The 14,037-nt window shown below is 28.9% G+C and overlaps 1 protein-coding gene across 1 annotated transcript in view; it reads left to right on the forward strand.

Moving 5' to 3' along the window:
• LOC135930784 (chromodomain-helicase-DNA-binding protein 1-like) overlaps positions 1-14,037 on the forward strand; it is a 29,582-nt gene that overhangs the window by 2,455 nt on the left and 13,090 nt on the right. The window contains exons 5-21 of the mRNA XM_065467572.1: positions 193-293; positions 395-873; positions 1,134-1,258; positions 1,419-1,635; positions 1,853-1,942; positions 4,211-4,401; positions 5,701-5,836; positions 5,994-6,046; positions 6,376-6,532; positions 6,604-6,756; positions 7,003-7,074; positions 9,613-9,762; positions 11,111-11,259; positions 11,553-11,649; positions 12,536-12,622; positions 12,730-12,862; positions 13,244-13,473. Coding sequence (XP_065323644.1) covers positions 193-293; positions 395-873; positions 1,134-1,258; positions 1,419-1,635; positions 1,853-1,942; positions 4,211-4,401; positions 5,701-5,836; positions 5,994-6,046; positions 6,376-6,532; positions 6,604-6,756; positions 7,003-7,074; positions 9,613-9,762; positions 11,111-11,259; positions 11,553-11,649; positions 12,536-12,622; positions 12,730-12,862; positions 13,244-13,473 — 2,620 coding nt within the window. The remainder of the gene's footprint in view (positions 1-192; positions 294-394; positions 874-1,133; positions 1,259-1,418; positions 1,636-1,852; positions 1,943-4,210; positions 4,402-5,700; positions 5,837-5,993; positions 6,047-6,375; positions 6,533-6,603; positions 6,757-7,002; positions 7,075-9,612; positions 9,763-11,110; positions 11,260-11,552; positions 11,650-12,535; positions 12,623-12,729; positions 12,863-13,243; positions 13,474-14,037) is intronic.

Raw genomic sequence — 14,037 nt, forward strand, 5'->3', positions numbered from 1 at the left:
CATATGATTTTATCTTTCAGAAATGCGTTCTTTGTTCTTATTTTAGTTAGCCTTATAAAAGATTTTACTTTTATTTAATTTTTGCTTAAGAATGGGCTTTTAAATCTAAATTCAAAATAATAAAATTCGGAAATTTTATTTGTACAGTATCCTTTTTTTTATAACAAATATAATGGCATTATATAATTCTAGGAAGCATCATGCCTCACCCGAAGATTTAGAATATTATTATTGCCAAAAAGAACTGTCAGAAGATTTGCTAAAACAATATCACCTTTTAGAAAGAATTATAGGTATAATTTGCTCTCATTAACAATTTAATTATTAAGCCTATATATTTTTTTATCCCTCTCATCTTTATTTTTTTTAAATAAAATTATATAATGTTTTTAAGCTCATAAAACTGTCGAAAAAATTACGCTTGTTAAGCGCAGAATCAAGATAAACGCGTCTTCTACTGCCGGCCAAAATTTACACGAACTAACGGAATCAATAAAAAATTTGGTTGAAGAAGGTTCTGGAACAACTGATATTAATGATAACATAGAAGATAATAATAATCAACTTAAAGCAAACTTTGAGGAACTTGAAGATAACGAGATTAAAACGGAAGGAAAGGAATCTCTGGTGGATCAACAAACGATGGCGAATGATATAAAAAGAGGGGCCACTATGGAGGACATAGAGGAAGAAATAGAGAGGGAAGAGGAGATGATCGAGAAAGAAAATATGTACTTGTGCAAATGGAATGGGCTGCCCTACTTCGAATCCACTTGGGAGGATGAGGAATTTGTAAAAGAAAAATTTCCTAGTATTATAACAGAGTACGAAATGAGGCAAGCATCCGAAACCACTCCTTACAAAGGATGCAAAGTATGATTGCATTTTCTTAACTCTCAATGTTATGTAATTTTTATGGGGATTTACAATAAGACATAACTTGATTTATTTAAAAGGTTATTTCTCATACCGAAATAGTACAATTGTGACAATTTGTATTAGATCTTACTTTATGCCATTAATTAATAACAATATTATTGAAGCTGCCACTTTTAGAGATTTAAATATATTTAGTATGGCTTGGATTCAAACAAAATTTTAATCCAAACTCTAACTTTCTTTATTATAATCAGGTCCTTAGGATTAGGCCTAGATTCTCCCTGATGAAAGAACAACCAGATTATATGGGAAATAGCTCCTTGATACTCCGGGATTATCAACTAGATGGGGTAAACTGGCTTGCACGATCTTGGTGCAAGTAAACTAATTAAAAATTTTACAATACTTGTAGTCTTCGTACGCCAATCATTTTATAACCATATTCATTTTCATTCATTTGATCGATTTCAAAATGAACTCATTATTCATGTCTTTTGTTTAGCTTAAAACACTTATTCCCTTTACAACTTATTTAAAAGAAACAACCGAGTTATTTTAGCGGACGAGATGGGTTTGGGGAAAACCATTCAAGTGCTCAGCTTCGCCAATTATCTTTTCAATCAGCACCAATTGTATGGTCCATACTTGATTGTAGCACCCTTATCAACGATTGCCGCTTGGCAGAAAGAGGCTTCCCTCTGGACCCCACAATTTAACACCGTCGTTTATCTGGGCGATATTAAAAGCCGAGGACTGGTTAGCAATCTTATTTTAAGTTTACATTAAAAAAAAGAATTTAAGTGAAGTAAAGGTCCATATATGATTGAGACAGAAGGAAAGGGATATAAAGATGGTCTGACTAACAGGTCGAGAAACAAAAAATTTGGTTCGAAATCTGATGTATATTATGTATCATGTCAAACCTTTTAGAGAAGCTATAAATTGCGTTTCGTTATATTACCAATAAATTTAGATACAAGAATATGAATGGTTTCATCACGGTACAAAAAGACTGAAATTCAATCTGGTCCTAACAACATACGAACTATTACTCAAAGACAGGGTTTATATTATTGTACTATCTTAATATCATAGTTGCAAACGATATAACTTTTATTCACAGATATTTTTTATTTTTAGTGGTACTGACTAATACCATTGGTGAAGTAGCAGGTGATTTCGTAGCTATAGCTAATAGTACTCTACTTTTTATATTTGATTAAAAGTAGTGCTGTAAATATTATTGAGGAAAAAACCTCAATGTTTATATTTAATAATAATAAAACTAATAAATTGCCCGTCAAAACTAATGGGGAATGATAATTATCTCCTTACCTTTGCCATTTTATTTGAAACCCATATCCAATTTCTATTTTTTTTAACTCCCCCCTCCCCCCCCAATTCACAAGTTTAGCCCATTAAGACTAAGAGTAGAGAAAAAATATTTTAATTAACTTTTACTTGATACCCATAACTGTGTTGTTAAAATATTAATGATCACCTATATCTAAACTCGCCCATTAATGGGGAGAGGTTGACCTTCAGTTGAATAAATCTTCTGATATGCTATCGATTGTTACTTATATTGGACATATCTATCTTCATACAAAAAAACAACTTTAAAAATAAATAGCAATAAAATTTGAATACCCACAATGGTATAAGATAAGCTGCATCGGCCAGGGCATAGCTCTAAGCTGCTGCTATAAATGTAGAGTTATTTAATTAGTCACGAGTTCGATTCAAAATCCAGGTATTGTTACAATTTATCACAAAATAAGACAAAGAATGTGACAAAATGTGTCTACAGAAACTGCGTATCTTATTTACATCTTAATCACTACTATTATCTGAACACCAGAGCTCCCTTTAGTCAGAATTTCTGTTTGTTCCCCACCATTTGAAGGCGGGAGTTGTATTTTAGTGATCATTGAGAGGAAGAAATAAAAAAAAGAAACAAAGATATGAAAGAAGAATTCTAAAAAAATAGTTATCTTATCTTATCTTGCACGTTGGTCATAGACCTGCCCAATTTAGGTGTATTGCTTGATTAGAAAGGTTGTACAAAACAGGATCAGCATGCTAAATTAAACAAATCTAGGGCAAAGTACAGGTCCTTCAATCACGACAACTATCTATTCTCTTGAAGATTAGATTATTCAAAGTTCTAATAATGGCTTCCCTCTATTATGGCGTGGAAACTTGGAAGGATTCCAAGTTAGATAATATCAAGACGCAGACATTTATACGCAGACATTTATAAATAAATGTCTAAGATATATTACCAGGACATTTCCCACTAAATACTACTAATTATATGTTATGGGCTAGATGCGATATCCTTATAATCGTTTATAAAAACTTACAGGTTGTCTTCAACACACTCGCATTTGTAGCCATATAAAAAAAATGAAACAATATATAAATATTAATAAATTAAAAATTATACGAAACAAGAAGTACAAATAAAGGCAAATAAATGATTGACACAACTGTATAGGCATAAAAAATGTTTACGCTTTTTCCATAAATGTTTCCCATTCCTTGTCCAAATAAATTTTTTTTAGATGCCGCCTCTTTAAAAGTATCAAATAAAACTCCATTTACCTTTCTCAAATATTCAAAACTTTTGGTGGCGACGACATGAAGTAATAATAAGCGTAGGAGAAATCTCGCCACATTTAGAATCAACAGCATATATTCTTGTCTTTATCTTGTTTTCACTTATTAGCACTGAAAATATAATGATATGGTTTAATGACAATGCATTAGAAAATCATCTCGACACACTTTTTTAAAATCTAAAAATAGTCAAATGAACATCTGCAATAATTTTTATATTTGAAAATATAAAAATAAATGTATCACGTCAATACCGCGAAACTTTTTCATCGAAATGTATTACCGCGAAATTATTCTCACGAATGCAATATCGCGAATGTATAATACATATTTAATTATGATTTATATTTGACAAATGATTGATATAATTAATATTAAGTATTAAAATTCTACTTACTTTCTAGTAAGGAGTTCTCATTAATATTTTTCATTTTTTAAATATATCGGAAACCATAAATTTGTTACCTTTTGGAAATTTCTGGCTGATAATATTTTTCCACCGAATATCTATTTCTCTAAACACTGGCCAATTTTTTTTAGTTTGCTATTTAATGCTTATTAATTATTTTATTTTCTCATAACATATTTGAGAATATTTTTTATATCATCTGTCTGACTGTTTAATTTTATTTATAATAATTATAGAATATGAATTAAATATTTTAATAAAAACATGTTTTCTATATTGTATCTTAATAAAATAAAACAGGAATTTTTAAACTCATTCACGTGGGCTTTATTGGCCGTCGACGAGGCTCACCGACTCAAAAACGAAGCCTCGCTATTATATCGCGAGCTAATTGGGTTTAGGACGAATTTTAGACTACTAATAACAGGCACACCTCTTCAGAATTCCCTCAAAGAGCTTTGGGCCTTGTTGCACTTTATCATGCCACAAAAGTAATGATAAATTAAACAATTTAAAAATATAATAACTATATTTTAAAAAATACATATAAGAGAGCTGGGCTAAAAAAGGAACTCATTGAGATCCTAGGAAACTCAAATAGTTGCCTCATAATACGGCGATTTTATAAAATTTTAAAAGAGGATCCATGATTAATTTGAGGAATTTTTTGCCAAAATCTTAAAAAAATGATAGCCTAGGGACTCTTTGGTAGAAATAACTATTGGGATTCGAAAAGTCGTGGTACTTCCTAATTTTTGACCTTATAGCTATAATAATTAAATCAATGCTTGGGTCAGAGGAATATTGGGAGACACAAGTATAAGGTGTTTTCCTCCAAACCTGAGAATGTTTGTGAGCCTATCTGGTCTTTTCTCATCAGACAGGGATAAATGGACGGATTCCAGTAAGTTTGTAGCAGGTAAACCCTAATTTATTCGAGATTATAGAGTTAATAGCTCTATGGCGACTTAACCATCCTTTAGAATATACGACTGAACCATCCTTTAGAATATAAATACGTTAGACCATTTCGGCCCTTAGGATCGTAGTCTTTCCTGCAACATTTATATTTGGTTGGACATATGTCACAACCAAGTTTATACCCTATGGCCACCCTTAGTTCCTCATCGGATAACAAAAGACCAAGATTGACACTAGGGAAGCTTCATATCATTCATGGCCAGAGTTTTGTCCCAAGTATTTGAGGATCGAAGTGTCTTTAAAGAGGAATTGATCCCTACTAATATTGTTAAACGGCATATTTTTAGCCGATTTTAAAAATCGGCTAACTTGATATTCTATTAATAAAAATATTATGCAAACCTTAAGATTTTGCTCATAGGTGGCATAACATCTTGAACATTTATTAACGAAATCTCGAGGCTTAGACAATATATTTCTGGCTAAAATATTGAGTTAGCCGTTTTTAAAAATGGGTTCAACGAGCCGTTTAACAACACTACTCCCTATCAATTCTTAAAGTTAGCCAGAAGAGGATTAAGAAGGCCTTTTTGTACCGAGGACTGTGGAAAAGATAAAAACATAAATTTTTCTTCCAGCAATAGGCAGTTTCAAATAGATTATCTTTACCACTCACAAGCTTACTTATAAAAAATATATATACACAATTATTAAATCCATATTAATTAACCCAACTTTTATAAAGTAAAGCGCGGCTTTTCTATGTTTATCCCCATCCTCAGATAAACTTAATTCGTGACTGATTCGTAAGTGAAAGGAAAAAAAGCACTCACATGTTATTGATTTCACACAAAAAATTAAAATACTAGATTCGATATTTGGGAAGACTTTGAAGTGACTCACACAAACGCCGATAAATCGGGATACACAAAACTTCACAAAGAGTTGGAACCTTTTATCTTAAGGAGAGTCAAGAAGGATGTTGAAAAATCTCTGCCAGCTAAAGTTTTTTAATTTCTTTTTTTTAAAAATGTGAATTTGTTATAATAGAGTTTTAAAAAAGTTTCCCATGTATAAATTCTGCTTCAAATAATTATTTATTTCAAGCATGTTATTTCCCCTTATACTTTTAACACCAATTTTTTGCTTCCCACATTTTTAGGTAGAACAGATTTTGAGAGTTGAAATGACAAGTTTACAAAAGCAATATTACAAGTAAATATTTTTTTATAAACTAAATTAATAATGCAATATCGTCAAAATATGCTATTCCATTCATTTTTTGATAGATATGCTAAATTTTGGAAAATCCCCATAATTTCAATAATAGAAGGAAGGAGGTTATTTCTGTTTTTACAATTTTATCAAATGATTTTAGTTAAAAAATTAAAGGTCACCATTACTTCCCACATCCGTCTATCAAAATTATCTAATAAATTAACTTCAACCATTGGGGAAGGGAATCAAGATAATTTTATGCATGTTTTACCACGCATTTAAATTCTAACGCAATTCAAGTTTCATATGATTTATTTTTTTAATAGGTGGATTCTGACCCGCAATTACAAAGCTCTTTGTAAAGGCAGCAAGGGTAGTACGTGTTCCTTTCTTAACATCGTCATGGAACTTAAGAAGTGTTGTAATCACGCCAACTTAACTAAACCAGAACTAAGTTATCCTCCCAACGTTAATCCCCTACAGGTTTTTGTCATGCATATATAAATAAAAATTTTTTAAATTTTGAATTTAAAACAATTTTTTTTAACAAAAAGCATTTGATTCGGGGTAGTGGCAAGTTACTTTTACTGGATAAATTGCTGTGCCGACTTAAAGAAACAGGGCATAGGGTTTTGATATTTTCTCAAATGGTTCGCATGCTGGATATTATTGCAGATTATTTGCAATATCGATGTTTTACTTACCAAGTAAGAGATATTTTAAAGAAGAATTCAAAGATATTTAGATGTTTAATGCTAGAATGAATAATTTAATTTAATGATATACACTGTAAAATCTATAAGGTCATTCCATCATTGTATGTAGTTTTTTCTGACTTGTTTAGATTGTGTATATAAATTTATTCCGTTTTATTAACAATCTTACGCGAAAATTTATACGAATTCATTATAATCATTTAAAATATTATATTATTTGTGAATTTCAAAAATTAGCGGTTAGACGGTTCTGTTAGTAACGAGCTCCGAAGACAAGCTTTAGATCACTTTAACGTCGAAAATTCTCAGGTATATATATAATATTTTTGATAAACTATTTTTTTTTATTAGTTAAAAAAAATGTATATATAAGTATTTTGAACTAATATTAATAAATTTAAATTAGGATTAAAACACGTACAAACAAGCCTAAAGAATTATTCTACAAACTGAAAAACCTTTATTTTGCTAAAAAAAAAAACGATTAACATATCTAAAAAAGTTTCCAACCATTTATAAAGAATTTTTTTAACATTCATCTAGAGACCTCTATAACCCTTCTCAAATAAGTATAAAAATCGTGAGGACAAATTGTCCACCGATAAAACTTTCCCAGACTAAATATCTTTTAACAAATTGTCCGCCGATAAATCTTTTATCAGATTTAATGTACCTTAACTAATTGTCCTCCGATAAATCTTTCCCCAGACATAATGTCCTTTAACAAATTGCCCACCGATAAAACTTTCTCAGACTAAATATCTTTTAACAAAATTGTCCGCCGATACGATAAATCTTTTCTCAGACTTCATGTCCTTTAACAAATCGCCAATAAAACTTTCCCAGACTAAATATCTGTTAACTAATTGTCCGCCGATCCAAACTTAATGTCCTTTAACAAATTGTCCGCCGATAAAATCTCAGATTAAATATCTTTTAACAAATTTTCTCCGATTAATCTTTTCTCAGACTTTATGCCCTTTAATAAATTGTTCGGCTATATTTCCCAGATCAAATATCTTTTAACAAATTGTCCGCCAATAATTCCCATTAATGTTTCCCGTATTTAATTTGGATCATATTTGAAGTATTGAATTGTGAAAATATTTTTATATTTTATTTCTATTTAAAAACAATTTTCATATAAAAAAAGATTTAGTTTTCGCAAAACTTCCCGATATCGAGACATAAATTATTTTTTTTTACTGACAATTTTATCAATTTTGAATATTATAAAAATTTTATCAATTTTTTTATACAAGATTAATGCATTTTTTAACATTTTAATTTTGCAAGTATTTTATAAAACCGATCCGATATTTCGAATTGATGTTCTATTTACCATCAATTTTTTATTTTTTGAAACAATGTCATAAAAAAATTTATATTTTTTCAATTAAAAATACAACTAACTTTCACGAATGAATAAATGTTTTTTTGCAAAGTTTGGAAAAGTTTTTGAGCAAAAAAAATATTTTTTTTAAATCTTGGATATCATCTTGAAAGATTTTTTATGTATGAAAATTGCAAAAGATTTTGGCATTTTTTTTCTTAAATTTGATCGAAAATCTATCTTCATGCTCAAAATTTGTTGATTATAAATTTTGGATTTTCTCCTTCCCATTTAATTTGGGTTTAAAAATGCGTGAATAATCTATGGGGGTACTACCACTCACAATTTTTTGTGCTGACTGTAGTTATCTGTTAGCGTAAGAGACACGCAACTTACGTAAACGCTCACGGAAAGTAAAAAAAAAGATAAAAGAAAAGCTCGTTTCTGATTAAATAAAACTTTTGATTAAGGAAGGGTTAAAATAAGATATTAATTTTAAACTAAAATATTGATGTTATTTATTGTTTGAAAAGTTATTCACGAATTTTTAGAGGGTTTATTGATTTCATCTGCAAAAAAATAAAAGTATGGGACGATACCGATACTGACCAATGGTATGATTATCTGGGCATCTCTGACTATAAAATTGAATTTTAAAAAAATAATTTTGGATTTCTCTAACTTCATTTTGTAAAATTTTACATTATTAAATTGTAAAACATGGTACATTTTTAGGTTTTAGTATAGAACGAAATTTTTTCTCATCAAAATTCTTATTGTTAGACATAAAATCTTAATGAGGGCATTTGATTTTTAAAAAAAATATATTCTTGATAAATCATGTTTATGACCAATTATAAAAAAAATCATATAAAAAACTTGTTTTTGTCTCTGTTCCACACCCATGAATTTAAACTCTGGTTCTTGGATTTCTCAGTGAACCCGAACCTTGTTTTTAAGGAGCCTTCACGACTGTCGCTAAGCGGGGTTTAGACCACAAGTCTGCCTGTCCAGTGTTATTATAATAAACACGATGAAACGATTTAAACTATCGTTAGATCTTAAATATTATTATCTTGTAAGATTTCATTTTATTGAATCATGCCCCACCTTTTTAATTTTTTTATATAATAATTATGAAATTTCTGGAAGTAAAGTTTTTTTAAATGAAAATATACGTAATATATTTCCCAAAGATCTATTTTTTAAAAATTAATTAAAAGCACCCTTTTTTATCCAGACATATAATTGATTTGTCCTTATCGCATATAAATTCTAAAATCATTTTCATTTATTTTTTTTATTAAAGGAGATTTATTATACCTCGAGGCTATTTTATAAAGAAATGTTTATATTTTGGCTTTACATTTTTTTTTTGCTTCCGCATATATTTATATAATTTTTGGGGTGGTTTATTTTCTCAAATTTTCTTTCCACGAGTTTTTGTTTCGGGTTTTCTTTAATAAGCTTGTCTCATTTATGAAACAAGATTAAATATTTTTCAAAATAAATAGGATTTTTGTTTCTTACTGTCGACTCGGGCCGGCGGTCTGGGAGTTAACTTGGCTACCGCAGATACCGTCATAATATTTGACAGTGATTGGAACCCTCAGAACGACTTGCAAGCACAAGCCAGGGCTCATAGGATAGGACAAAAAAATCAGGTAAAATATTATATGTGTTCCCTCCTCATAATAAATTTTAAATATATTTATTTTATAAACAATATAACATTAAAATACAAAAGCACTAATATATAAATATAAATTAAAAATAATTAAGAGCATTTATAGCCAATGGCCAGTCATCTTTGAGTAATTATTATAACGAATAACTTTAAAACGAATTTTTTTTTAAATTGTAAAAGCCTTTGAAACTTTAGATCTTGGGTTCCTCTGACAAATAAGTCAGAAAAATGATCTTGTTTTTTTCCGAAAGTGCAAGAAAAGGTTTCAAAATTTCTATGAAGGGGCATAAAAATATCAACACAAGCGAAATTTCACTACATGTTTCTGCCATATTCATCTGTAATGATAGTATAACATTTAAGTCGTGATCTATTAAAAATTGACGAATCCTTCTTGGGGTTCAAGTTGGGATGGAATATTAATTTCCTTTCCATATAATACACTATAGGTGATTTTACTAATTTTAGTGTTATATTTCATATTTTATCTATTGGAGTGATGTGTAACTTTAAAATCTATCTTACATCTGTGACAGTTGAAAGGTAGAGATATGCCAGAGCTTATGCCATATAGCGAAATTATGTGTAAATTCCTTATTTAGTGAAAAATATTTTAAATATACTTGGATATATTTCTAAACTATTTATGGGTTTTTATAACTAATGAACGAAGAACGAAGGTTTGTAACACTATTAAGTGTCATTGATCGAATAAAGAAAACCAATAGAGCACACAACAGCAGCATCTCAATCCTTTTGTATACTTAAGAATGGCGAAATTATGCCACCAACATAGCACATGTGAACTATAGCTCCCGATCTGAGTTATATACTCTCAATCCAAAGGATTATAGTGAGATCTTAGGATTTCAATTGTATTACATTTTTGATCAACTTAGAATTCCAGAAAAAATACCCCTACCTTTCAATATATCTATCACTCGTGTCATTTATATCGTTGTCTCATTCACTTTTAGAAAAAAATGTTAAGTCATTCTTAAAATATTGATCAGAGAAGCCCCCCCCCTTATAAACTGTTTAAAATAATTAGAGGCTGACTAAATACAAGATAATTAATTATGTAATAAGAATTTTAAACTTAGCCTTTATAATTCAATTAGGTTCAGACTCGAATCGTGAACTGATTTATTTTTTGCTAGCTAAGATGGAATTCTTTTTGAGTTAGAGTGGGTTAGGATAACACCTAATTTAATATTATGCAATGTTGTTAAAGTAGCTATTAAAAGTAGCCCGCTACATTTTAACGTTTATAAAAAGTAACGTTAAAAGTACTGCTATTATATATATTTCTTTCGTTTTTTAAGGTTAACATATACCGATTAGTTACGAAGGATAGCATAGAAGAGGAAATAATCCAAAGAGCTAAAAAGAAAATGGTTTTAGATCACTTGGTCATTCAACGAATGAATACAACGGGCAAATTGGTTATGTCTCAGGGAAATAACCCATCCAGGTTTATATAAAAAAGATTTCCTGTACCTCTTATACGAAATTGAATTTTAAATACATATTTCATCATGAATATATTATTTAAAATATCTGTTTGATGATACCCTTCTTTAGTTTATTGTATATTGATAACTTGATTAGGTAACATGTTTCATTACTTACCAAAAAGATGGTGCTCTAATCGTTGCTTTCATACTGAAATATATATATAGTTTTTTTAAAATAATCCAATGATATTTTAGATATTCATACTTGTTTCAATTGGTTAATTTTTTTTATTAATTAAAAAATTTTTAGCAATCGTATACCCTTTAACAAAGCTGAACTTTCATCAATCCTCAAGTTTGGGGCTGAAGATTTGTTCAAGGACGAAAAAGATGAAGAAGATCCGCAGGTTTTTATTTGAATTTATATTATAACTTTTCAAGTAGGTCCCGGAGAAATCTTATAACATAATTTGCAAAGTATTTCGGATGCCTTGAAGAGAAAAAACCATTTATAAATTGAGGATCAACCCAGAATTTTAAAAGAATTTAGCCACCAAGCTCAACATATTTTTTTTTCTAAAAAATATTTTTTGGGCTTAATCCATGTTTTTTTATTTAGGCACCCAGCTCAGATTTTATAAAAATTTTGATCATTTTATCCTTCAGATTTTTTTAAAATTTTTATTATTAAAATACGAGAGACCTATGAATTTTAAAAGGCTCTACGTGATTTTTCAAATGGCTAATTCATATAATTTAAATTTACTTTAAAAAAAAGTATGTCCTGTTCAGGTTTTTGTATTTTTAGACCCTGCCAATATTTTATAATATTATTTTTCACTCTTAGCTGGATACCTAAGGTCGTCCTGCATGTCTCTGATATTTACTCTATATCATTATAATAATTTTTAATGATTTACATAATATTTCAAAAAAAATAAAATAAAGTTCGTAAAATTTTATTAAACAGTATTGATTATTTATATTGTATCAAACTTCGATAACATACTTTATCAAATCCTCAAAAGTCTATAATAGATATCTTTCAAAAACAAATAAAATGAAGATTCTTACAATTTTATTAAAATATTAAAAAAACTAATTTTATTGTATCATTTTTTATATTTTTTATCAAACTTTTGGTAACATAAAGTGATATCAAATTCTCAAATATCTATCATAGTTATCTTATAAAAAAAATAGCCATATCCTATGAAAATAAATTTAGTTTTTTTTAAAATATATTTATTTATTTTTAAATATATTTAATTTTTCTATTTATTTTTAACTTAGGTTGATATCGATGATATTCTTAAACGAGCCGAAACGGCGGAGGAGGCTCCTACTTCCCTAGCTGAAGAGCTTTTGTCCCAATTTAAAGTTTATTTTTATTTAGATACTGAAAATAAAAATATAATTGTATTTTTAAAAAATGACATTTTAAATTACATCTTTCTTTTATGATAAATTTTTTTTATTTTGTTTAGGTCACCGACTTTACCGGTTTGGAAGAACCGATGGAACAATTAAGCGAAGTTTACGATGAATCCTCAAGGAAAAATAAAAGCTCGAAAAAGAAATCTAGGTCATCAATAGTCAATTCTACGTCCCACATTAAAAGTAATGGTGTATTTTTATTTTTTTACTGATATAACTCAACATTTTTTTTTCGAAAGTCTGATCATATCAAGTTAATTTTTTAAAAAAGAATCCAGCAGATCTAACTCAAATATTATATGTGTTTTTAATTTTTTTTAGCCTTATTGTTTAATGAACTCGTGAATAAATATAAAAATATCTAGTAAGTGGGTAACTTATTTCGTCACTATTATTATTTTTTATTGATCCCCCGTTGGGACCAATATGTGTCTAAATACAACCTCTTGGGCGTTGTTAGGGTTAAAAAGGATAAAGGTATGGTATAGGCTTTATATTTACTAAAGGTGATAGCTCAATAAGCTACCCATATAACCTAAAATTTATTCATAAAATAAAAAAAAGATGAAAAAGATTACGCCTTCGACGATTCTTCCCTCTCCTCTTCCCTTCGATCCCCAATTTCGGGTTATTCATCCGACGAGAATCGAGTCCCTAATCATTCAACAACCGACGGATTAGGTAAGGATTGGACAGATATAATTCCCAAGGACCTCAGGGATAAAGTGGAGGCTGAAGAGAAACATAAGGCGATCATGGAGCTCAACAAATTGGGTCCTAGGATCAGAAAACCGGTACTATTTAAATACTATTTTCTTTTAATCTTAAAAAAAGATATATTTGTTATTTTTGGAAAACCAACAGAAAAGTCGAAATAATTTAAGATTTTAAGAACAATAAAAATAATCTTTAACAAAAATCAAATATTATTTATGGGTAATTAATTCCATGTCAGATCACTCAATAATTCGGCCGACCATTTTGATGAAACTTGTTATAATGGTTATAAATTTATGCAATTGAAATTTTAAGCTCTAGCTCAAATATATCAGGAGTTATGGGCCTTTCTAATGCTGGCGTTTTCTTCATTTAGTAAAATACCAAAGTAATATAAAATGGAGGAAATACGAATTTATGGTTAGGTTTCTAATCGAATAAAATTATCAAACTTAAAAAATAATTCTAATATTTTTTTGTAAAAATTGGCCTTTTATATTATAAATACAAATTTGATATATTATTCCTGTGTCGCACGTAAATTTTAAAATCATTTTAACCCCCCCCCCCTCCTCCCCCCTTTTTTAAAATATTTACAACAATTCCTAAAAAAATATTTTATTTAAAAAGCTTTCTCCCTA

This window comes from Gordionus sp. m RMFG-2023, chromosome 1, assembly GCF_954871325.1.
Source record: "Gordionus sp. m RMFG-2023 chromosome 1, tfGorSpeb1-WG-v2, whole genome shotgun sequence".
Lineage (NCBI taxonomy): Eukaryota > Metazoa > Nematomorpha > Gordioida > Chordodea > Parachordodidae > Gordionus > Gordionus sp. m RMFG-2023.